This window comes from Scardinius erythrophthalmus, assembly GCF_964197995.2.
Source record: "Scardinius erythrophthalmus genome assembly, chromosome: 8".
Lineage (NCBI taxonomy): Eukaryota > Metazoa > Chordata > Actinopteri > Cypriniformes > Leuciscidae > Scardinius > Scardinius erythrophthalmus.
In genome coordinates, this window is record NC_138228.1 from 38,407,269 (window position 1) to 38,434,295 (window position 27,027).

Here is a 27,027-nt window from a genome sequence, read left to right on the forward strand (position 1 = left end):
AAAAAAAAATTATTATTATGGTGAATCCTTATGAAAACAAACGCTGGAACTTGGGAGAGCGTCATGAATTTCTGTACAACTCAAACGGATGAGCGATCATCCACGGCTAAACGAACACCGAGCGCCAAAACAGACCAGAATGGAAGTCCAATGCCTCACATTGAAAAATTACAACGTTCTTAAAATAAATATCTCACATCTGCTAAAAATAAATAAATGATCTTAACACTTCACTATGGCAAATGCAAAATGAAAAATAGAAATTGCTGTGCACTACATTGTTGAGAGGGCAAGTGTTTCTTTAAAGCACTACAGTTGGGAGACGGAACCTTCTGCTGTTACCTTGAGGTAGATAACGCCTTTACGAACTTAGTTATCGCATCGCAAGCCTACGGTCGACGCTTGCTGTGCTGGCATCACGTTTGAGGAAGTTTACAGTATGAACAAAATGACAAAAGGCTTCGCTTTTAAATGGAAATGAGGTGGAAAAAGTCAAATAAATACATTAGCCTTAGTTACACAAAAGGAAGAGAAAGGCCAGGACGCACAGCTTACGTCTGTCCTATTGGCTGTCAGTCAGAAGGTCACATTATGACGTCAGTGGCAGCATCTCCCACTTAGTGCATTATTCCACCCTCTTTTTCTCCAATCCTTTACTTGCAATGAATAAACCATCTATTTCTCTACTTAACAGTTGTTCCTCTGTCTTTCCCTAACCTGTTTCTGAATCTACAGTACACTGTGTGCAAATGTCATGCCGTTAGTTTATATTTTTTAATATATATATATATATATATATATATATATATATATATATATATATATATATATATATATATATATATATATATATATATATATATATATTCAGAGTTGGAACTGAAAATTTGAGGGCAAAAGAAAAAACATGTTTCATGTGTAGGAAAACAGTCCAGCACTTTGGATGAACTTACTAACTGAATTCATTAACATTTAATCCACAAATTTTACAAAAAGAAAAAAAGTTTCCTTAAAAAGTAACCATATGTAAAAAGATAAATGATTCAAGTACAGAAATACATAACTCTATAAAAAATAAGCTGGACTCTGCTTGAACGGGGTGTTTTTTTAATTTAAATGCTTGAAAATGCTGCTGTAGGTTTTATGGGCGATTTGTGGGGAGCGTTTAACAGCAGAGGGCGTTAGCGTGGCCTGGATGGACTTCAGAGGAATGTCAGCCGCTCCGTCGAACCCCGCAATGGCCAGAGACTCCAGCTGCATGTTAAAGACTATCTCGCCGTCACAGGATATGAAGTCACCCTCCGGAGCAGCCACCTCGACGGGCTCCGGGACCTCGGACTCAGCCTCCTCACGCTTGCTGAAGAGCCGGTCTAGGTAACTGCTCTGGCAGCTGCTGTTCTCCTTCTGGAGCTGCTCGTCTTTGCGGACATCCCAGCAAGCCTCGTCGATCAGGCTGCTCTCGGCAACACCGGTGTCCGTGAAACTTTCCCAAGGACAGGGTGTCCGAACACCGAGCTGTGCCAGGTTGACTAGACACTTCTCTTCTTTTTCCTGACTGATGGACTTGGACATGGAGCCGCAAGGAGCACGAGTGTCCAGTTGGGAAACTGAGGTGTTTAACTCATTTAGGAGGTCAACGTCACCGGATTCCGGCTGGAGGCTCAGTTTGATGGTGCTGGCGATAAACGAGTCAAAGTCGAAGCCCTGGTTGTGGTTCTGGTGTTTTTCTTGTTCACGATCCTTCTCGGCCACGCTGTGGTTCTGAGACGCTTCCTGCAGGGCGATCTGGGCCTTGACCAGTCCATTCTTCTCACACTTGCTCTTGCCCTTTTTGTCTAACTTCTCTTTGCTCTGTTGCTCTTTCCAGTTAGAGAGGTTGATGATGAGTTTGGGCTCGTAGTAGTGGTTCACCTCACTGTCCCTCCAGATCAGATTATCCAGGTAGGATGGGGAAACAGCTTTGTAGTTGCAAGTGTAGCTGCACTCTTGGTCGCAGTACTTGTTCTCATGGTGATCTTCCTCTTGCCACGAGTGCTCTGAGAGGAGGTCGAATGATGGATCCTCTAGGAACTTTTCGCACTCTCCATCCATGTATTTCCGTGGGTCGATCTGGACCTCCTCCTCGTCTGTGCCGTCTGACATAGCCCGAGGATCACGCTGCACATCTTCCACTTCATGGGTGCTGTGCAGGTGCCAGTCTTGATCAGAGAACTGACTGTCATGGTACCTACAGTGGGAAAAAGAACAACAAATGTAAATTGATCTGGGTTATCTGATTTTATTGCGGATCAGAAATGCTATAAAACTGTAAGCTTGACGAAAAGTTTTGGAGACTTCAGCTTTTATTCATTCAATTATGTAGGAGCTGTACTGAAATATTGCTTACAAAGAAAATAGCTGCCCAGAAGCAATCTTGCCATTGGATAGATGGCGGCCAGGAGAACTGACTTTCCTTAAATGGGCTTTGCTTACACTTACTCTGCTCTTACCAAAAGTCAAGTCTCATAGAATGATGCAGGTATTTTCTCCATTCAGTGTGAGCTCACCTGTCCCAGTTGTAGATGTGACTGTGGCTCTCATCCATGAGCAAGATGTCATCCACCTCATCCTCAATGTGGAAGGGGTGCGATGACACTGGTTCGTCTAATGGGAATGAGTAATCGCTCATGTATGGGTGAGCAAGAGCCTCTTCCGCAGTGAGCCGGTCCATGGGGTTAAAGGTCAAGATCTTCTCCAGGAAATCCAAGGCTGCCGTAAACAAATGAACAATAATACATCAGATTTAGCCTGCCATTTATGTTTCCTTTACCAACACAATATGGCTTAGCATCAACAGTAGCAGAACTTAGATCATTTTCTAAAATCATAGAGAATCCTATGGATTGCTGAAAAAAAAAATGGGGCATGGGAAGGGAGAGTGGTATTCAAGTTTCCAGGAATTTAAGTGTCCATAAATTGTTCCTATGAATTGCATGCATTCTGCAAATATGCTTGTGCAACTTACCCTCAGGGCTGACACCAGGCAGTAACTTGGCAAGCGGCGTGTGTGGTTCTGACATGTCGTTTCTGATAAAGACGGGTATTACACTTTGAAGTTCCAGTCGGTCTTCCTCATGGACTACCGGAATGGATTCCAGAATCAGCTGCATCTGTTCCAGCTCGTGAGCTCCTGCGCACACACAATTGTTTAATTCAGAAAAACTGCGTCAAAGCAAATGCACTACCAATATTTGGCACAACGGACACTTGTATACTAAAACTGGTCTAGTTAAGTGTGCATGTTTGTCAAGACTGATGGCTAATTTCATCCTCCAATGAATTTCCATGACTTTTCCAGTTGTTAAAGATTATTGGATACAGACTTGTAAAAATACATTTAAAGAGACTAAGCTCACAAAGAGTAGTTTATAGCCAATGAAATATATTGGAGCTGAGTAACTAAAAAAATGTATATTCAATAGAGGCATTTCCATGACCTTTTACAATTTTATTAATTTCAATAACTTTTGAGGGCCAGGAAGTCATAATTTAAATAAATATTTCAGATATTTCCTAAGCCTGCATCCAAACTAAAATACACCAAAACCAACAGTTCTGTCCCAGTTTCCAAAAAGTTTGAGTTCACAGAAAGAGCTTCTCTCTCTTAACTACAACGTAAGAAAAAGAAAAACGTTGTCCTAGTTTATTTTAATACATGGCCACAGGAAATGACCTTCAACTACCTCATCATGTTGTGTGCAAGATAATACAAGATAGAGTCACCAAGATTAGAACTACAAAAATTAGGCAGAATACATTCACACACAGAGACAATGTTTTAATACCTGCAAAGAGTGTTTTTCCAGTCAGCATTTCAGCAAAGATGCACCCAGCGGCCCACATGTCAATGGCTTTGGTGTAGTTATTTGGGGAAAGGAGCAGACGAGGAGAGCGATACCATTTAGTGACCAGTCCCTCAGACAGATGCCCCTATGGAGAAGACATAACCAATGTCAGTGTCAAGACAAAGATCCTTGGACTGAACAAAAATCCTCTAAAGGTTTGCAGAAACTGTAACTTGCATGCATTTATGAAAGAAAAGAAAAAACAACCCTACTGCATGAGCAGTTAATTTATGTTCCTCATGTCTCATCTTGTTCATTGACGAGTTCATGCACTATATGGCATGTATAAAACACTCGGGACAGCTGTACCAGACCTGAGACATTTCCTGAGTAAAGCAGCCATCACATGGCCCAGTTACACATCTACCCTTCAAATGAAAAGGCTTATAACTACATGAACATTTAATTTTCAGTCAGTTTCGAGCTATGCTACAGTCAGGCCCATTGTTATTTTCCAAAACATTTGAATGAATTATGGGTCACTATAGTGTATACTAGTGTAAGTTGTTGCGTAAATTGTTGTCTTTGGTCAGTTTTTTTCCCTTTCAGGCCAGCTACCATTATGACAGAATCACAAACACGCTCTCATCATGCATCTATATAACACGGCGGGTTTAAAGGCACAGACATTTGAGTGTAACTTCTACTTTTTACCATTGAGTACTATGGTTTATTACCACCACAGTGACCCAAGAATTTATGCTCAACAGGACAAAGGCTTTGCCAAAGTAACCACTGTATGCTTCTGGCCTATAGATCTAAAGGACACACAGAAAGATAATGACTCAAGGACGACACAAATGGACAGACAGACAGATCAGCAGTCCCTCTCGACAAAGAACCAGGATAATCCGTCTCGTGCCCGACACAATGGCAGACAGACAGACAAGTCATTGACATTAGCCTGCACCACTGGGTCACTGTTCATTAGAGCTGCACGATTCTGTATATATTGAGAATCACGATTTATTTGTTGTTGTTTCAAATAGAGATCACAATTCTCCCACAATTCTGAACATATATATATATATATTGTACTTTTATCCAAGTATTTTGTCAAAGGTTTAATAGACATGGCCGAATCGTTGTCATTTAGGAATGAGATCATGTGGGTGTGTTTGAATGGAGATTGTTATTTTTTTTTTTTTTTTTTTTTATGATTAATCCTGCAGCTCTACTGTGCATAATATCAAACATCCTCACACAGACTCAGTGTCCAGCCAATGGCCCAAAACAAAAAAATGTGATTCTTGAGGCCACATATTAATCCACAGTTCACTGCAAGGGCTATTTGTCTGCATCCATGGTCATGTATTTTTTGCAGGGTATCAGTCAAGCTGTTAAAAACAGATTACAGCAGACCACGTACACAATTAGCCATTGAAAAACCTTCTCTGGACCAACAAATACCAACAGACTACCATTTTACATCACAAACAGACCTCAAGTGACCTTTCACTCCCTCTTAAAACAGCACAGATGCTTGGAAGTACACCAACTTAAAAAGATTACTAAACAATTGTCATAGTTTCTGCATCAAAGGTCATGCGCAGGGTTGCATAATGCAATGAGAGCAGATTACCTGGAAGTAGATTACGAACATTCAAATCACATGCTACTCAAAGACTGTGTGAAAGAAGGATCCTGCTAAAGGATTAAATTTAAAAACTCTCATGCTAAAGAGACCAGACTGATGCTCAATCAAAAGAGAAAACCAATCGGCTGTAATGGCAAAATTAGACTTTAGATTTTTACATTAAGCTGTGCTTCCAAGAAAGTGGTTCCTTGCTGGCCCAAGTCAAAGAAGCCCATCCACAAGTCTGTAGATATGGCTTCAGGGGCCTGCCATCTATGCATGTTCGCAACTTAACTTGTGCTTATGTAACTTTATTCAAAAAATATTATTTAATTCTGCAATTTGCCTTCATTAGCGATTATCATCAATTTGATAACACAGATAGTTACTAATTAAACTAAACTGAGCTAGACAATGACATCTATGAATTCAATAATGAAATGCCTTTAACTGAAAATGTTATGTTTAATCTTATTATTATACATTACTGACACATATCCTCCAATTTGATACTGTTAAGTGATTTGACACAATCTGTATTGTTAAAAGCACTATGTAAATAAAGGTGACTTGACTTGACTACATGTCGATCCAGTGAGCATTGTTTTCGCTCATTTAAAATACGCCTCATTGTCATGTTCTAAACTTGTTATATTTAGCTTTAAATAAAAAAAAATACCCCCTTAATATTGTGGCAGTTTTTTTCTCTGTGGTATCGAAAATGGTATCGAATATCGATATTTTTCAAGGTATCATATCGAAGTTAGAAATTCTAGTATCGTGACAACACTACACAGCACAATTAATCGTTTACAAAGAAAAAATAAAAAAATATATTCGCAATCTCAATTCAAACACCCACTCGATCTCGTTCCTAAATGACAATTCGCCTGTCTATTACACCTTTGACAAAATCACACTGGAACATTCAAACCTGCATTGGCTCTGCCGCTGACCCAGAGAAAGCAGTCATCATACATAGGTATAAAACAGCTTCACAAACAGTATTTTCAACCACACAGTATTTCTGTGCTATAAATATTCATATTACAGAACAGGGGCGTCACTAGGCCCTTTTTAGGGGGGCTTCAGCCCCCCTAAACTTCTGCCCAGCCCCCCTAAAAAATATTTGATTAATACATTTTTGATCGCTTCAGTCCCCTTTAAAAAAACTCATTTGAAACGGCGGCAAGCTGCGTCAAGTTTCGGCTCCACCCCTTGTCTGAGTCTGCTTGGATTTAGCGCATTTTTCAATCTGCAGGGGCGCCGCCGAGCAGAGCGAACATCAGAGAGTACAAGGTGTGTCGTGAGTGCATTTATTGATAGATTGCTATGATATTACATCTGCATCGGTGCAGTTCTTTGTCATAAATGCATTGCAGTTTACATAATGTAATGTTACTGGAGCATTGAGCAACACGGGACGGTTTGGTTTCTCACCCAATACCAATACGTTTCGCTGCGTTCACCTTTCAGCCCTTATCACAGTGTGATAGTTGTTTTTTATTCCTACAAAAATGAAGCGATTAACACCCATGAAAACATACTTTAGAAAACGATCATGATTTATTTTAATTTACTTTTTAAACTTTAAAACATATTATTTTGTATTTCGGCATTACATTATGCAGCCATGCACAGAAATGATTAAAGACACACATAATTGTCTGAAAGCACTAGATGGCCCAGAGAGAGAAACATCATGTGGAGTTATTTTGTTTTGTATTAATAGTTTTGTATTAAGTAATAATGAATCAGGAGGAGTGTATCATGATACATATATTAGAGTAAGAGTAGAGTAAAGGGATTTGTGATTTTCTTTTAACCTGTTAACCGGTGGGCCCAAATTCATTACATATTTAAAACAGTAATATCCTATACTAAACCTAAACTAATCTTGACAAACTATATATCATTTGAAAGCTTACAATCTCTAGTTTTCATATTTGGTGACTGATTTTCAAAATAAATTACAGAGGAGCCGTAATTTATCAATTTGCAACAAGACTATTTTCATATTCCTAGGTGTGTTCAGACCTTTATTTTGAAATAGCAATGAACATTTTTATGTGTTTCTTAGAGGTTGAATTCATATCAAAATCTGCCAAACTTCCCATATTACTTCTGAATAGAATGTCTACTTAATAAATTGTATGAAAATTGTGGAAATAATGGTTCAGATGATCACTCAAACCACATATGGAAATGGAGGCGCCCTTATATGGGCAGTAATGGAGTCTGGTTGTCACCTAGTGAAAATGTTTGGTACTGCGCCCAAACAAAATCTTACTGAAAGCTCATTTTTTGAGATATCAACCTAAATTTTGAAACACAACTTGTTCAGATTTTTTACTTTGATTTTTTTGCAGTTTTAGAGTCACCCAGGTTTTAAAAATATATATTTTATATAAAATATGAATAATTAAATTTTTTACATTTTACATTTCCATAAACTCAAACTTCTATAACTTTTTTTCTGTTTCACTTCCTTAATTTATTTCACTTCTACAAAAATCTGCCAAATGTTTTCTTTAAAACAAGACCAATTGTACATCTATACTTTCATGTCTACTCAAAAAAAGGGGGGTGACAGTTAACAGGTTAAGTACTTGATTTATAGAAGTGGCAAATTGATAATTCATGTTGTTATTTTTAATAAATAGAAATAAATATAGAACAGATTAATCATATTGCCAATAGACAATTACATTAATACATGTTGGTTAGTTAAATGATTTGAAATTAAATAGATTTTCACGGGGTAACTTGATGAATAACCAACCGTATTGTTGATTATAAAGGCTAAAAAGCTTAAAAAATAAAATAATTTATATTTCATTGTAGATGGACTTAGTTACCTAGCTTTCCTGGTAGCTTTGTCTGAGAAAATGATTCATGAATCAACCTATCAGTTGACCCTATGTTTACTTTCTTCACTGACAGACAAAAATAAAAAGCCTATATCAGTCAAAGCTCAGCTTTAGGAAGGGAAAAGACAGAGCAAGATAAAAACAAAGAGAAAAAGAGTGTGCTGCTGATGAGGTGAGAAAAAAACCCAGCTGCCCGCACATGGTTTTAAAGCTATTGTCATACAATTTTTTTGGCCTTCAAAACATCTTAAAATGCACATATGTAGATCAGAGAAATCAAAATTTTCTCGGGGAAGCATGCCCCCGAACCCCCCTAAATACCTCACATTCGGGACCTCAGTGATTATAAAACCGTGCCATATGCATGTTGCTGGATGAATGAATGAAACTAGTTAATAATGAGCATTAGACCATAAACTAACTTTTTTTCTTTCTTTTTTTTTACATCATACCCTCATTGGGGGCTGAGCCCCCCTAAAATGAAAATCCTAGAATCGCCCCTGTTACAGAAGTACACAAGCGATCAAAATAGAGAAAAATCACCTTTTGAAAGTAACTTGGCGCTTTTAAGTAACGATTGTATCAACTACATCGTTACACCACCAGGTGGCGGCAAGTGACAATACATTTATAATTTAATAATTCATTCAAGAGATTCGTTTAAAAACATCAATTCATCCAGTATTGAAACGAGTATATATGAGTGAGTCATTGAATCATTCATAACAGATTAAAAAAATAATTCATTCAGATTAATTAAACATTTTAAATAGACTGCAGAAATTAATTGTCACAACCTCTAGCCTAGTAAATTACATTATTTTGTTTAGTTCAGAATCGTGGGAGAATCGCAATCTCTGTTTGAAACAAAATCGTGATTCAATTTATCTAGAATAGTGCATATATCTATTTATACAAACATACATACCCACCCCTAGTAAAATTACTTTTTTTTATTAAATATTATTATTATTTTATTTTACAGTGAAATACAATAGTAATGTTTTTTGTTTTGATTTTTAATTAACAATAATACTAAAAGCACAAATTATGTACATGACATTACACACAATAGTTTAATAGAACAAACATGTAAAATAGCAAGGGATGACAAGCACAATAAGGAAAATACCGAATTTTAGATGAATATGCTTGCACTGTCACTGGCTAGATTACTAGCCACGTTTTACTGGTAACAAGTCATTTGGCATTATCAGGACCCAAAAATATTCCCCCATTGCCATTATTCAACATTATATATAGGCTAGCAGTTTAATGTAGTACTGACACTAAAACTCAGCAAACTTGAATTTTCTCTCACACAGTACTTTTTATTTAGGGTGAACAATACAGTCACTATCCACGATACATAATGTGAATTTTAGTATTGCGAAATATTGTGACATGATATATTGTTACACCCCTAGTGCTCAGGAACTGACAAGATCATTCTCATAGGGTCAGTGCAATTCAAATTTCTGCTTAAATGCTTCTTGAGAAAGTCAAGCCAAGCTAGTTATGACACATTTTAGGCAACTCATTTGAATGTTAACTGAATCCACCCTCGCTGGTGGCGTGAGATGATGACTCATGCAGACCATGAGACGGGCTCCAACCAAACAGCAGGAGGATTAAATGTCAGACAGAATTGACAAACCCCAACCTCATATTTATTGTCATTTGCTAGGGCAAGCATTACTATAGCTCAAAATTAGGGGACTGTTTTCAATACTTCAAATCACACAGGTTGAGGGAAAAGGGTCTCACATTTTGTGTGTGTGTGTGTGTGTGTGTGTGTGTGTGTGTGTGTGTGTGTGTGTGTGTGTGTGTGTGTGTGTGTGTGTGTGTGTGTGTGTGTGTGTGTGTGTGTGTGTGTGTGTGTGTGTGTGTGTGTGTGTGTGTGTGTGTGTGTACCTCACTTTGATCTTTCATGTGAGAAAGCAGTGTATTTTTTTTTTTTTTTCCAGTTCTGAGATCATCGGAGACCACAAAAGTAGGTCAAATTCAAGTCTGGTGAAGGAGTGGAGTTCAGAGCTCCCCTGTAAAATGAGTCAATGTCAGAAAGTGCTGAGAGGAGTGAAAAACACTCCAGGCCCAATGTATGCCTCTAAAAGTCCCCTGTGTTCAAGAAACAGTCTCTTTTCACACCACATTTAACATACGCACATGCGCACAATGAACAAAGGAGCCCCTCTGCAGCTCAATCAGACAGCCTTTGGTAAACTGACAAAAACGAAAACCTCAAACAGCTGCAGAGAAGAGGAAGAACAAGTCTGAACCCAATGACACAAGCAAACATCAAAAGCAGGACTTGGAGGAAGACCAGAATCCAGAGCACTCAGCCAAAAACAGACAAAGAGAAGAGAGGAGAGGGAGAAGGGAAGTAGGGGGTTGATCCGCACGTGAATTCCAAACATTCCAGACTGGGTCGGATTTCTAGAGCAGAGCATAAAAAGACCCTCTAAAAACAAGCAGCTGCCCTTTAATGCAGGACCCTTCTCACAATTCTTAATGTGTTCACTTCTACACTTATTTTTTTTTTCTCTCTAAGGTCTGCCTAATCTTAATTAGTTTTTTTTGTTGTTGTTGTTTTTATCAGAAAACAGTCATAGTTTTCATGATTTTCCAGATTTTTTTACTCTTAGTAAACAGGCCATTTGCTACTGTACCTTTAAGACTTGTATGTAAAAGACTGCAGTTGCTGTATACTCAGTACGTAATACCAGCTCCAGTCTAACTTTTTTTACTAGGAGCAATGTAGACCCTTACTGAAAGGAGCACCATTGTATCCATTCAATACCAAAATGTACTGATAAAATTATGAAATTACAAATTAACCCAATGTGTGCTTGGATTTTCTTATTGTTGGTAGACAACAACGGCTGGGCGATATGGCAATATTATAAGGGCTGGAACTAACGATTATTTTTCTATTGATTTTTTTGTTTTTTTTCAATTAACAACTAACATCTTACCTAATTAGGCCTACACTGCCTAAACCTTATCTTTTGTGATAAATAATATCATTAGGTTAAAGTTCATACATATATTAGTTAGTCATTATTTATTAGTAAATTATTGGTTATTTTAGGATTAACTAACTATATAAAAAAAAATAGATAAACCGGGAGGGGGGAAATAATTGTTAGAATATTTGATTATTCGGGTGGGGGATGGGGGGGGGGGGAAATCACAACAGATTAATCGATTTTTAAAAAAATTATTTGTTCCAGTCCTACATTAATGTTAATGAAAAAATAAAGAAAATCACTGACTAATCTTGACTGAATAACTTTTGTATCTTTAATTAGCTGAATCTACATTTTATATGCCTGTTGTTCGGCTCTACCGCTATAACACGCGTCTGTCTATTAGGCTTGCTGCTATAGTCTGTTAAACAGTGTTCAGCCGCACACATACATCACTCGTCCACCATGGCACCTGTTTTTTTTTTTTTTTATTGTAATAAAATTAATTTAGGTCAGTTACAGATAAAACTACAGTTAAAACCTGAACGCGTCTGCTCAATTTAGCGTGAGCCGAACGAGAGTCATAGCACAGATCGGCATGATGTATGCTTATTCACTTGTTAATAAAAGTTATACGTTTAACATAAGAGAGTTTGTCATAGTACTGTTTTGTTGTTGTGCTTTTCATTAAGAAGAATAATGAACCCGGCCTTCAAACATTTGTCACCCTCAAACTGCCGCTAATTCATAAGCGATTTAAAAGCGAGGTGGAAAAGAGGGAAAAACTTCAACTTCTAGTTAGGTTGCAGCCTTTGAAGGTAGTTGTGGCTATGGTTTAGAAGAATAGTGGTCAACTATTATTCCATGATTCTGAAAAGACAACTAAACAAAAGAACACACAATTTAGTCAAGCGATTCTTACAAAACGTTAATTGCTGACAAACATTTTTGTATTATTAATTAAAAACACTGTTTGTTTGAATGAATGATTCAATGACTCACTCAAATACTTCACTTGGTTTATTACTGGAAGAATCATCATTTTTGAACAACTCTTGAATAAATGCTTCAATGACAATGATGTGATACAATCTTTGTTTGAAGCATCAAGCTATTAATAAGGCGATTTACTCGATTTTGATCACTACCATAGACATCAGTGTTTATATCCAATTCCAAACTATAAACTTTTATCACTTTTAAACTTTTACATTGCAACACAGAAATAGCCTAATGATACTGTGTGGTTGAAAAGACTTTGTAAAGCCGTTTCATACTTATACATGACAACTGCTCTATCTGGGTCAGCGGCTGCACAAACACAGATTTGAATGTCCACTTGTGATCGTACTTGTCAAAGGTTTAAGTCATAGCCGAATCGTCAAGGTCAATTTGACGCGTGTAAGAATAATAAAAAAAAAATTTAAAAAGAGAATATAAAACTAGAGACTGGAATGGCTGACACTGTGTATATAGCAGACGCGAACAACGCGACACAATGTGACAAGACAATAGAACACATCATCAGTGATACTGTCTAGACTGGATGTGATGCGCAGCGACAAATAGCCGACAATAAACTGATGCCAAATTCTTTTTCTGACGTACGCCAAGCACTTGCTTTCTGACAAGGACGTGGTCGCTTTGTCACATCCAGTGTAGACTCAGTCTTTTGCGACGCAACTTGTCGCGACAACGGTCACGTCCTGTGTAGAAACAGTGCTTCCCACAACCCTCCATAAGCCACCACTGAAGTGCTGACTGCAGGAACGGGTCATTTCGCAAAAGGCATCACTCACACGCTCTTCTCGTTCTCCATCTCCATCCATCAATGCACAAAACAGCTTAAACAGGTCAGCAAAAGTGAGAACACAGCAGTTTGACAATACTCAATGCAGCAAAGAGAAAAATCGAGAGAAAGACAAAAGGAGGAATGGATAGAAGCAAAAGAAGTGTGAGAAAGTTTGCTTCTCAACATCTTTTCTGGCCTCTTCTACAAAAACATGACATTTTACTGAGAATCAGTAACCATAAAAGTGAATATCCAAATTAATATGAGACTTTGGTTATACTCAGACCATGTATGGGTTATGTAAATGTGTTACATGTGCCACTTTTAATTGGAATTCTGTAATTTCGAAACATAAATGAGAATCCGCTGATTTTCGTATACCTGCGTGTGTCTGAAAAACAGTATTTGAGCACTATAAGAAACGGGTACTGTGAAAAGTTCAGCTATCAAAGTCAAGATAACCATTTCTGGAGCAAAGAGGAAACAAATTCCTCACGAGATTACAAAATAAGGGACATAAATCATACGCAGATGGGTAAAAGCATAAAAACTTTCATAACCTACACTCAAATTCATTGCGCTCATGTGAAATAAAATGAATGAGCTGGTTAAATTACTGTGCAAGTGTATTAAAAATTAACTCGAATGACAAGAAAAAAAACAGTGGGAAAAGAGCATGCATGTGTCAAGTTTTTCATAATACGCTTATTGCATGTATACAGAATACTCCTGAACCAAAAAATATTTTTTACAGAGACACAAACACTGAATACAATTAAAGGTTTAATTTAGCCATAAACTGAAATTAATTTATTACATAAATTAAACACTCAAATAAAAGAGTTGTATATAAATATTTAAACTGCACATGGCAGTTTTTATATAAACTTTTTCCAATACATTTGGAAACTTGTTTTCATGACAGATGTGATGAAATCTCAAATCTCTGATTTATGCTTTTTTCTATGCATGTAAAAATGGTCAATGAATCTGATTTCTCAAACTTTCCAGTTGTCAAGCTAGTAGAGCAGCTGAATCAGTAATTACAGGACCAGAGCCTGATATCACCTCTCAATGTTCTTGTTCCCTGTAGAACAAACCCAGACCAGAGTATGTGGGGGGGGGAGTGACAGCAGCTATTCATAGCTAAAGCAGGAACAGCTCACACTCTAAAAGGCCTTGAAGGAGGCTTGTCTGAATACACGTGTGAGAGGAGATTTGGCTGGCATATGATCATGTGAGCCCATAGAGGAGAAATGAATACAAATTTGAGATACGTGTATGCTTGGATCCAGCCACAACCTCTAACATCAGTGAAATTTCCCCCACATAACTACATTCCGGATGTGGAGAAATACTGGACATTCAACTCTGATTCCATAAAGGAACAGCTGTATCATTCTTTCATAATATTTCTGTAGTGTTCCTGTCTGTTCCTTTCAATACACACAAGACACAAACAACCAGATATGAGGAAACTGTAGTGGAAGTTTACGTATTGGAAAGGGTGTCAGAGAAACAGGAAGTCGGTGTCATTTCAAGGACTGTCGCACTACTATTTACTTCATGTGAAACAACGAATCAGTGAATGGAATTAAAGCTCATTCATAGCTAAGTCATACAAGATGCCATCTGGATGGTTTTCAATGAGATGGAACAGACTTCAAACACTGAAAGAGCTAAATATGAGAGTGAAATTTTTGAAATACCTTATGGGAATAGTGTGGGTCCATGATACGGGCGAGTCCAAAGTCCCCAATTTTCAGTACCAAGTCTTCTGTGTTGACGAAGAGGTTGGCGGGCTTCAGGTCGCGGTGAAGCACGTTTGCCGAGTGGATGTATTTGAGTCCTCGCAGCAGTTGGTACATGAACAGCCGTGCGTGGTCCTCGGACAACAAGCCCTGTTCCAGTACTTTACAGAGGTCGGTTTCCATGTACTCCTGTACGATATACACGGAGTTGACTTCCGTCAGAGAGATCACATCCTCCGTAAGTCTCCTGCCACTGGGCCCCAGGGTTTCGAACACCTTCACGATGTTGTCGTGATCGAGTCTGCGGATGATCTTGATTTCACGTAGTGCATGTTTGACGCTCTGAGGGTCGGTCAAGACTATCTTTTTCACAGCGACCCTCTTGTCACAATCGGTGTCGACAGCGGAAAAGACCAGTCCGTTTCCCCCGTAGCCCAGTGGCTTCAGGTCCATGTAGCGAGGGCCCAGGTCGAAGCCGTGAATGTTCATAAGGCTCTCAAATTTCTCTGCCATTTTGCAGGCTAGAATATAGCAGCTCTTTGCAGATGTTATAGCTGGAACGATTTCTGATTTATCTGATATGCACCGATCTTAAGTTGCAACTACTAGAGCTAGATGAGAAAGACAAACCTAAAAACACGAGGCCGAGACCGCTTTCCCCGACCGACTGTAACAGCGTATTCTGGGAGATGCTGGGAACTGATTTGGATATGTTGCCAAGATATGTTGTCATCATACACAACACTTTTTAGCAGCTTTTTACATAGTATGTGGGAGATTTTTCTTTATTTCAATGTTTAATAGGGTACAATGGAATGAATTTGGAGGCCAATGAAATATCTTTGAAAGCAACTGAAATAATTAAAGTCACTAACTATAAAACCATCGTCACAGTGCAGAAATTTTCAGTGTATGACTGGCCCTGAGTAGCAGCATTATTAGCGGTCCAAGTAAATGGTGTTAAATCTACTTTTTTATTTTCCTGTTTTAAGCACCTGATGTGTGGAAACCAAAAGGGTTGTGATCTCAGTGAGACGATTCCTTCTCAATGATCAGGCGGCTCCAGCTCACCGCAGTCGCAATCAAAACTATCCTCCATTTTACACTGGGATACCCTGCAAAACAGAGAAAAAAAAACAACCAATTAGCAGCAATTTACCATAGATCAGATTCAGAAGACCAAAACTCAAAGTTGTTTACAATTACAATCCTTATGAGCACTTTGCAAACACGATTTCCCTTTTCTATGGAGGAGACATTGGAAAATGAATTAACCTGATCCGTGATCTGAGATCGTACAAAGGATACGGAAGAGAATGTAACAATCTTTTCTCAACATATATTTAAAACGTCAAGACCACGAGTACACAATACAGAGCACTGCTTATTCAGTTCTGAACTTTCTGAATGAATTTCCGGCGGTAAATCGACAGCCCTCTTGTGCAATGTTTCCTGTTTGTGTGATTGTTCATGAACCCCATCTCTGACGTGTCTACGCTATCTGATGTCATGGGTTCCTATTTCTCCTCCCCAGACTTCAGTAACCACAGTGATCGTAACACACGTGTAATGGATTAACACGGGCCCCGGCCTGTGTCTGAAGACACAAAGGTTGGGGGGTGATTCAGCCACGTTGCAGTAGTGTGTGAGGGAAATTATGGCCGACCGGCTGCCAACCATTTTGTTAACTGAATAAGGGAGCCAACAAACACTGAATCAGTCCTGTACTTACATTAAACCAACACCTATAAGTCATATTTAAACAATGATATAGTGAAAGTGTGTTTTAAATAATAAACATAATCCCACAAAACATGTTTCTGTTATGGACCCACCACATAAACTCCATTAAAGACATTCTATGACAGTGTTTACTGACACATTTACGTTAACACTCAAAAAGTAAATGTTATGATTTTCCAGGAATACCTACAGAGATTAATGAACAATTCAACATTAAAGTGGATATGGTTGAGGTGTGAGGGTTTTAGAAACAAAATACAATAACGAGGAAAACTACTACTGTGTTGTACAGAAGTGGCTTGTTTTTATTGCGCTTCAGTAAAGTTTAGTCAATCAGGATGTGTTTTTATTGGTCATTATCGGTCCTCCATTTTACTGCCAGGCTACATGCTAAAGCTAAAACTGAACACCGGCTCAGAGTCGAAACACTGTTTCAATGCAAAAACTGTAAAACAGATTCAATAACCTAATAAAAACAAGAAGACTCCTATATATAAAAACAATATTAAACTGACGTTGTAATAAAACGAATAATAAATAGCGGCAGCATTCACGTAAACACCAATTCACCTTAAAAACACATTTTGAAAAGAATAATAAACCAGCTAATGGTGAAATATAAACGTTAATATCGCATATTAATGGCTCATATAGGTGTAAACAGTGTGCTCTAATGATGTGAGTGTAAAATCTTGATGTTTTTAAGTCGCTTCAACGTGTTACCTGAACAAAGAAGGTTATTGTGCCGCGGATAACCATCGCGCCGCCTTTTGCCGTTAAAATAAACCCTTTAACATATTAAAGTAGCCATATTTACACCCCAGACACGCTCAAACATGAAACAAAGACATAAACTAAGTACTCACTCTTCTCACGGGTGTCATGTATATTTTATTCCTAACCGTTCTTGGTCAGGTTTGTGTGCGCTACCAGCGCGCTCTCCTCGCAGACTGCTGTGTGAGTGTGAAGCGCTTGTGTTGAAGCACTGTGTGTGAATAAGCGCAGCTACACATGCGCACTGTGCGCTTCTATTTCTATCCGTATGGCGTGTTGCTGCTCTATGAAGCGTTACTACGCATGGGCATTGAATGCTCTTTGCACTTATCCTGCTTATTTTATTGCTATGGGAACCGCGGCGTTTTCAAGCTTGATTCCCAAATCATTAAATTGAAACTCACTGCAATAACCACAACACCTATAAAGAGCTTCAAATGGTCAAACATGAATTCTGGTATACCAACAATTAAATCGATCACTTAATATTGCAACAGCTCATAAAAATACAAAACATTTCTAAAAATTCATTGTCACAAATTAAATATTCAGCTTTTTTTTTTCTTCTTGATAATATGTTTGGTTTATATTTGTGTACCACAATCCTGCTTTTTATAATATTGGAAAACATTTTAAAAAATCGACAACAAAAAATTCATTGTCATATAATTTACGTTTACACTGTAAATTAACCTCAAGAGAACCAAGTTAAGCACTAATGCAGATATTGCTGCAGGGTGTCAATCTTACTTCCTGCTAAAAACAAACAAACAATAGAAACAATCACAGAAGTGCTAATGGTTTCAACAAAACTACTAATACCATTACAAACCACATTTAACCATTAAAACTATTACCAAGTGGTTTCCAGTAGCATGTGGATGTCAAGTGCACATTTCCCAGCAGAACTGGGCTATTGTAAACTGTTGATTCCCCCCCCCCCCCCAGTTTTGACATAAACTGTAATTGTTTTACATTCTACCAATGATAAAACTGCTAATTTTGTGAGAGAGGGGCCTTTTGAGCTCTTTTATGAAAACAGTCTATATGAATAGGCCATAGTGATTTTCAAGTTAAAATTGTGTATAACACATAACAAAGACTGTAAAATATGTATTTAGGTATGAGTTTTGATATTTGAATAGGGTCATGCTGGTTTTGGGCTATTTTTGATTGGACTTTAGGCTGGTTTTGTTTCACAGACCTGGCAATTAACCCTGTCCAGTAGTGTGTTTTGGCCAATATTCCATTGGGATTTAGTGGTTTTAACATTGCACCAATAGAAGGCAACAAATTACCAGTATAGAGACCCACAGAGACCATTACAGTTTCCATTTAAACCAACACAATTAGCTTATTAAACTTATTTGCTGTTTCCAGACAGTTTAATTCCAGATGCTGACTTTCACACATGCTCGTGGGTGATAAAGCAGGCTCGTTCTGTTCTGTCCTGAGGTCGGTTTAGTCTTTTAACGTCATGTAATCGTCAATGAAGAATAAATCGCTGCTGACACTGGATCTGCCAGTAGGGGCAGACTGCTTCAGATCTCAATGTTCCCATCATTCAAGATTTATTGCCATTAAGCTGCTGCCCGAATAGCTCTGGGTCTGTGGTGATGTAATTATTTTGGGATGCATCTTGAACTTTCAGGGTAACTTACTGAATTTATTTATTTAAAGTTAGTTATTTAGTTAGTTAGATCCTTATTTTCTTTTCTCATTTTCGACAATACCATTGCATAAACAGCCCTTTAAAATTTTACGAGTAATAACATCAACAACAAAACTATTTAAAAAAAAAAATCATCCTTCAGGTTCTTATCTGATGTAGACAGCATGTTCTGTTCCAGCTGGCCAGCTCTACTCACTGCAGTGGGGTCGATTAGTCGCTCCCTCCCTGTTTCGCCTCGCTTATTTCCAGAATGCACGTTTTAATAATATCCCAATGTCTTCATGTGGCTATAAGAAGAGGTCTGACGCGCACGACGCATGATGGTGTAGTAACATATCCGCACCCGAGTTGTCCAAAAGCCATCTGATGCCCACAAGGCTCCACCAGACTGATATGATAACGAACACTGTGTAAACACATTACATGCAGCAAAGTTGAGCTGCATGGACTCGAACAGAATAATCAGGACTGCATGTCCTGCGGCAGTGCCGGATGAATGGATGGATGGATGGATGCGGTGCAGCATCAGAGGAGATACGCGCGCATGGCATGTGAATCCCCATGTGCTCCTATGCCGCACTACGACTGCGCAACACTCACACCATAGTAGGCTACAGTGTGTGTGCCCTACTCATCAATCATCATATATCACACAATGTATACTACTCCTAAGTGACAGCAGAAAAACATTATTTTAGATTACAGTCTCATTATACATGCAAAATATACGTAAAATATTATTGTAATGCTTATTTAAGAATGGCTGCTGTAAAGTACATAAAATAGTTCGATCAAAAAAACAAAACTAATAATGGTAATTTATTCACCCCGATGTTGCTTGAAACATGTACCAGCAAAAAAAAAAGACAAAAGTAGCCCATGAAACCTTTGCGGTATATACCAATTCTTCTGAAACTGCAGCTTTGTGGGGGAAAATTTAAGTAATTTCTTCACTGAAAATTTTCATTTTTGGAGCTTGAGAGCAGACACTATACTTTCACTGAATGGAAAAGAGCAGCTTGGACATTCTGCAAGATGACAATTTTAATTGGGTATATTATCCCTCAGTGCCATATGGCCCAAGAGATATTAACAAAAAATATCCCAAACAAAAAACATATTATGCCCTCAATGTTTGGTCCAATATGTAATAGAAATCTATTGTTGGTCTGTCTGTACCACACATTCTACCCCCATTACCGTCTGATTTTATGATAGGTTTAAATATGTAGGCTACCAGTACCACATTATATGCCTCCAAGATTGTGGCTTAATATAAGGTATTTGCTTGTGGATTATTAAGAGGTTACCCTGTGGCAATGTTGTGTAACTCTGAGACGTATAGTGTTACCCCTTATTAAAATTTTATGATGGAAGAGTTTCACACAGCCCAGTTTCACACCACATGTCTTGTCAGCCATTATATAAGCCCAAATCAATCCACACAACACATGCATGATCTATGCAAACCTTTGCGATTGAAAAGGGATGCATTTGAAAAAAAATAAACATAAGCTGGTGTGACTTTGTGGACTTTGTGTCAGCAGCATGTGAAAGGATAACAGTAGGTGTTGGGTAACAGCTGTCATTCACTCACACACATCAAACATTGAGGTTTATGACCCTCTATGTCACCAGACCGTCTTAAACCAACAGATGCTCATAACCCACTTTCACAACCAAATTTATAATTTATAAAGTGACGACATTTCACAGAAATCACAAATGAGGTTTTCCTTTTTCACCTTTGGATACTACCAGACAAAAAATGTGAACTTATCCTTATATTAAGCTTCTATTTAATAGTTATTTTATTTAATTAACAAGCCCTCCTATTACTTTTGGTTATACCAAGGATGAGTAAAAAAAAAAAAAAAAAAAAAAAAAAAACTTAACCCAACGTATTAAATACCATTTATGACATGGACATTAATACTATTACACAAATCCTGTTAATTAATTTTGTGAGTGGTTTGACTAATCATATTTTTGTGGATATGATCTTCGGGACTTGCACTGAAAAATCCAGCTATGTTAAGGACTCTTTGCCTAGCAACACCCTAGTGACCATATAACCATTTAAAACCCACATAACCATTAAGCCACATCTTTAACATATGTTTTTTTTTTTTAAGCAGATTTTATAATATGACTTGTTAATGTGCTGTAGCCTATGCTATATTTATAACCCAATTATGTCAAGTCAAGTCAAATTTATTTGTATAATGCTTTTTACAATACACATTGTTTCAAAGCAGCTTAACAGAAAATCATAATATTAATATTAATAATATCTTAATATCTTCATACCTTATGGTCACATTTAACAGATTAGAGCTGGGTTATATAGTTTACATTTAGCGACAATACAAGCAATTCAGCAGATTAGATTATGCTAAATAGTATATCACCCTGTGCAGGTATACTGTATATATTGGACATACAGTCCTTATACATCCAACTTTATATAAAGAGCTGGGCGATAATATTTACATTTTGCGACAAAACAACAAAATCAGGCAGGTGAGATTTGCTATCTAGTTTATTTCGCTTTATACAGTGGAGTCTGTCAGGAGTTAGTAAGCAGCAATAAAGCACATGAGACAGGAGTAGCGAACTTCATCCATCTTATTTTACTCTTTCACTTCCGTTCTTACACATTACATAATACACAACAGTTCAGACTTCCTTTTTAAAACAGTACTCCACAATATAATTTATTTATGAACACAATTCTTTTTAAATTTACTTATGCACCAACAATGCAAACACATACATCAGATTTAAGTGACATAATCATTTACCAACTATGCTTCCGAACATCATGTTTAGGAGTGCATGTGTAGTGAGCAGTGTTTTCAGGCGGAGTTGTTGGTTTGCATGGAAATGCAGTGAGACGGGAAGCATTCCATGTCTTTCCATCACTAAGAAACTTTCTGCGTTGCTTAGGAACATGCAAGGGGGTCTGTACCCTCACTATATCCCCCTCCTGGAAACAAAGAGTGAGAGCACCTCGCTTAGCATCAGTGTACTTTTTCATTTGGTGTTGCAGCTGAGTAAATTTTTGGCGAACAGTCATGCCAGTTGACAGATGGCAAAATAGATGGCCTTATGCGCATTTGCCTGCCATAGAAGAACTGAAAGGGTGAAGTACCAGTTGAAGAATGTGGAGTGGCACAGTACACTTAAGTCAGTTACCAGGTTTCCATGGCTGATGTTGCTGGATGGTCATTTGGACAGTGTGTTTGAGCACACAGTTGAACCTCTCTACAGCACTATTAGCTGCCATGGGGAGTAGAGGGAGGAACGATGGTGACGAATATTCCTTCTTTCCAGAAAAGCAGCGAAAGCAGTAGATGTAAACTGAAAACTGTTATCACTAACAATACTCAATGGATTTCCATGGTGGTTAAAGACTGATGACAGAAACAAAACCACATAATCCCAAGTGCCAGTGTGAGTAAAGGAGACCTCAGGCCATTTGTTGTAATAGTCATTTAAGGTTATAGCAAACCTGCAGTCGGATAAATACCAACTATATCTACAGCCACTTTCTGCCATGGCTCATATGGCAGCGGCACAGACTGGAGAGGAGCAGGATGTGACTTGACAGTTTTGTCAGTGAGCTGACACACGTAGCAAGAACATAAAGCACCATGAACCTGAGCATCCATCCCTGGCCATCAATAGCGATCACAAAGGCGTTACTTGGTCCTCACCTCTCTCTGATGTTCTTCGTGCTCTAAGGAGACCAGCGCAGATCGAAGCGCAGCAGGTACAATAAGCCGTGAGCCTCGAAAGATGAAGCTGTCCTTAATAGACAGTTCCAAGCACAGTTTATAGTACCGCAATAACTCAGCGTCCAGCCCCTTGAGTGTAGGAGGCCAACCATTGGAAATCTGTGTACGAAGTTTAATTAAAGCAGGACAAGAAGCTCATGCAGCATCAACATCAGCAGCAGAAAGAGAATCACAGGCAGTACAAAGAAAAGCAACAAACTCCTCATCAACAGGAGCTGAAGCAACGGCTTTATCTGCAGGAGAAGCATTTTGAATTGCCTTTACACGTGATTCATCAGGAAGAAGACCTTCCAGTGGAACAGCATGACCAAAGGAAGCAGGCTGGTTTGCCGGAAATGACACTTCTAGTCGTTGTAAGACTGCTTGAAGTGCTTTGTCATGCATGTCAGATCCATGGAAGATAAAGTCATCCAGGTAATTTTCAACCCCTGACAAGCCAGTCAGGATAATGGTCATCATCTTCTGAAAGGGTGCTGAAGCCAATCCATAAGGAACACATCAAAAACAGACAGGTCCGTTGTGAGTAATAAAGGCTGTGAGGTCACGACTGTCCTCATGCAGCGTTACTTGGTTGTAAGCATTAGTCAGGTCGATGGTAGAGAAAACAGTAGAAACTTATAGTGCAGAGAGTAGTTCATCCATGTGTGGCAATGGAAAAGAGTTCATAATAATGGCTGTCTGAGGTCAACACACATCCTAATTTTACCTGACTTTTTCTGTGTAACGACAGTTGTTGACACTCATGCAAAGGGGTCGATACGTTCTATCACCCCAACTGCAACAATTGAATTCCTCTGACACAGCACTGAGAACAAAGAGTGGTAGATGGCGAAGTGTTTGGTGCACAGGTGTGACAGTTTCATCCAGCTTTACGCAGTGTATTAAGTTTTTAGCACATCCAAACTCAGTTGACTCAGCAACAGTGCACTGAAAGACTGGCACAGGAGGAACAAGCACAGGAAGGGCATTAGGAGGCCGGACTTGATTGTTTTCAATCCTCACATACAGTGCAGACATTAGTTCCCTCCCCATGAAAAACATAGCAGGAACTGAGTGGTCATGTATAGGGAGGGAATCGTTCGTTGACAAATATCCAACCGCCGGAATTTGGACTTTTATATATGTCACAATCCTGGCTTTGGGTTGCGATAGCACATTGTTACTGAAATGGCATGCATAAGTGCTATAAGGCAGGATAGATATGAAAGACCAGGAGTCAACCACCAAATCCACCACACAAGTCTGTGAGTCAGAAGTAGATATAGTCACAGTGCTTGTAATGTGGGGAGTATGAGCTGAATATTCTGTGTAAAGTGCAGTAACTTCGGGTAATTCGATTTCACTGACCTTGCGCTTGTTTGATTGCGCTGATCAGCAGAGTCTAGCATAATTTCCAATGTTTTTACACTTCCTGCATGTTGCAGTTGCAGTCGAGCAGTTCACAGTGTTAGCTAAGTGTGCCTCCGGTCCACAACGAAAGCATTGACTTCCTTTTCCCCGTCTGAGGTGCATGTGAGGGGTTTTCCCGTTGTTCTGCATTTCACTGTGTGCTGCACCGCTTGTACGGGGGCGCTAACTTGGCGGGAATTTGAAATGGATTTAGCCTGATCGGCAGCAGATTCAATCTGGCTTGCTATCGTAACAGCTCAGTCCAGTGTGAGATCAGTTTCTAGTAAAAGTCTCTCACGTATTTGTGGGCTAAACACATTGTCTACTAACTGATCGTGAATCATTTCATCAGTACTGGCACTGAACTCACATGAAACAACAAGCTCTCGCAATCCAACAACGTACTTTAAAACTGTCTCGTGCTCCTCACAGCGTTTACGGAAGGCGCTACGTTTGTTCAGCTACTGTGTCAGCTTTTGGCACGAAGAAGGCTTTCAATGCATCCTCTCCATCCTTTTACGTTGTACCTGTGTAAGGCAATGAGAAGAAAATCTGTTGTCCCTCTGTGCCAAGGCAGTGAAGCAATTCAGCTCTCCATCTTTCGTCCGGCCAAGCATCCCCTGTTGCATCAATAACCTGTAGATCATTTTCAGATAATTTTTCATAGCTGGCTCACCGAGGCAAGGCAGGAAAAACTTGAGAAAGGCACGTTAGCAACAGCCATCTTCCTGACCAATTCTAGCGAGAAAAAATTGGCTAATCCTCGTCGCCAATTTGTGGTGTCTCTCAGGAGTTAGTAGCAACAAAGTAGGCTACACAAGACAGGAGTAACGAACTTCATCCATCTTGTTTTACTCTTTCACTTCCGTTCTCACACATTAGGTCATACACAACAGTTCAGATTTCCTTTTTTTAAATAGTAGTCCACAATATCATTTACTTATGAACACAATATATACTGCATATATGACAGTTGGATATAATATACATCCGACTTTATACAAAGAGCTGGGCGATAATACATTTTACATTTTGTGATGATATAAACAATCACACAGCTGGGATTATCAATCCATAATACATAACACGAAATCTAAATAAATGTGTAATGTTTTAAACATTTACACACCATTTAACATGTTTTTTTATGCAAAACAACTTCCAGTACAGTAGTTCCCTTGGGGGCAATCCGGAGCCACTGATCAAGGGCACGACGGCCTGTTCCTGGGTCACCGCTACTTGGCATCAGCCTACAACCATTGTGTAAGCAGGCCAGATCATTAACCAGTAGGCTACCACTACAACACTGACACCATCACAGTTAATGACATAACCTTCGGGTGACAGCTCAGTCCTGGAGAGATATTGATCTTATTTGTCACAGACGTCACTGATCAAAACAATAAAACCATAGAGGAATGTTCCATGATCTATAGTTTACATAATCCAGTGAGCCAGTTATCACGGTCTACTGAGCCTCCTACACCCTCTCACGACTCTCCTCGCCGAGCGCTTGCACCACACACTCTGTTTACTGTTTGTGTTCACATGCTGTCTAGAGTTGTATTGGGGAAACAGCACTCTTCATTTCAAAAAGTTGATTTTTGTGCCCTATAATTACAGTACATTACAATGCACCCAGGGCCAACTCTATCGGCTACTTAAATGATGTTCAGATGAAGCTGTGCTGTAAATTGTAACTGCGGGGTCTTTAGGGGTCACTGATGCACTTCTGATAATGAGAGTTTTGAAGCTTCGCTATGCACAACTAAACCATGCCAGGACCTGCCTGTCACTCCTAAATCCTGAAGCTGTCCGTATGCACCCTGTTTTCTGGGCCCTTTTCCCAACCTGTCATCATAAATCGGTCCCGAACATTCAGTGTCTATATTACATGTCCCCAAAGAGAGAAGGACGCCAAGAGAAAAGTCTCTGAAAGTTAGTCAGAGGTCTTATAAGATTCATTGTATTAGTAATAATCATAAATTAAGGAGTATAGTTCAGCAAGTGAAGTCAGGTAAGAACAGGTAACTTACCATGGCTGAATTCATCCAACAACAGTTGGGAGCACATTTTAAAGTCAGTAATCCATGTAAAAGTATCCAAAAAGACAGAGGTTAAGAGCAGGTCGACAGAGACAGCCAGAGGGTGTCCGGAGTGGTTGTGTTGTGGATGAACACTCGTCTGTTTCTGAACTCCGACTCCATAGTGGGCTGTTATAGGCTAAGAGAGAAGGGGGCGGGGCTTCTTCTGTGTATGGTTCTGTTATTCAGCTCCAACTCTAGTCCTTTACAGGTCACTACACACACTCTTTTAAACTATCTCTCTTGATTCTTCAATCCCTCCTTATTTCTACCATTTTCAACCCATTTATCTTTCTGTCATTTAAACTACTGTGTGTTCAGTGCACATAAGCAAATAGGAGCATTACATTTTCCTTTTTTTTTTTTGTAGACAGCAGCAGTTTGATGGCTGTTTGAGTTAGAGGTGAGTCAAATAAAATGATGAATTATATATCTGAGTAGTTTTAGAAACACAACAGTTCACTATTGGCAAAACATTATTTCAGCTGATTGTTCTGTTCCAAAGTAGCAAGATTCTGACTAATGATTCATTTAACAGACACACCTTTTATGTTTCATATTGCATGACTAACGTTTAGTGCACATCTGCAATTTACTACTGTGTGTTCAGTGCACATAAGCAAACTAGGAGCATAATATTTTCCCTTTTTTTATAAGAAATTATATATCTGTGAGTAGTTTTAGAAACACGAAACACTGTTCTGTTCCAGCAAGATTCCGACT

At 38.7% G+C, this 27,027-nt stretch overlaps 1 protein-coding gene across 2 annotated transcripts; it reads right to left on the reverse strand.

Moving 5' to 3' along the window:
* Positions 1 to 877: 877 nt before the first annotated feature.
* Positions 878 to 26,412, reverse strand: mapk6 (mitogen-activated protein kinase 6). Of its 2 annotated transcripts, none has more exons than XM_081373129.1 (6): positions 26,257 to 26,412; positions 14,801 to 15,957; positions 3,825 to 3,969; positions 3,005 to 3,169; positions 2,547 to 2,748; positions 878 to 2,227 (listed from the first exon to the last, which is right to left on the reverse strand). In XM_081373129.1, the coding sequence occupies exons 2-6, from the start codon at positions 15,353 to 15,355 to the stop codon at positions 1,108 to 1,110; spliced, it is 2,187 nt and encodes a 728-aa protein (XP_081229255.1). In that variant the 5' UTR covers positions 15,356 to 15,957; positions 26,257 to 26,412; the 3' UTR covers positions 878 to 1,107. The 2 variants fall into 2 exon arrangements, with proteins under 2 accessions (XP_081229255.1, XP_081229254.1); XM_081373128.1 differs by lacking the exon at positions 26,257 to 26,412 and adding an exon at positions 17,452 to 17,602.
* Between the last annotated feature and the right edge of the window lie 615 nt (positions 26,413 to 27,027).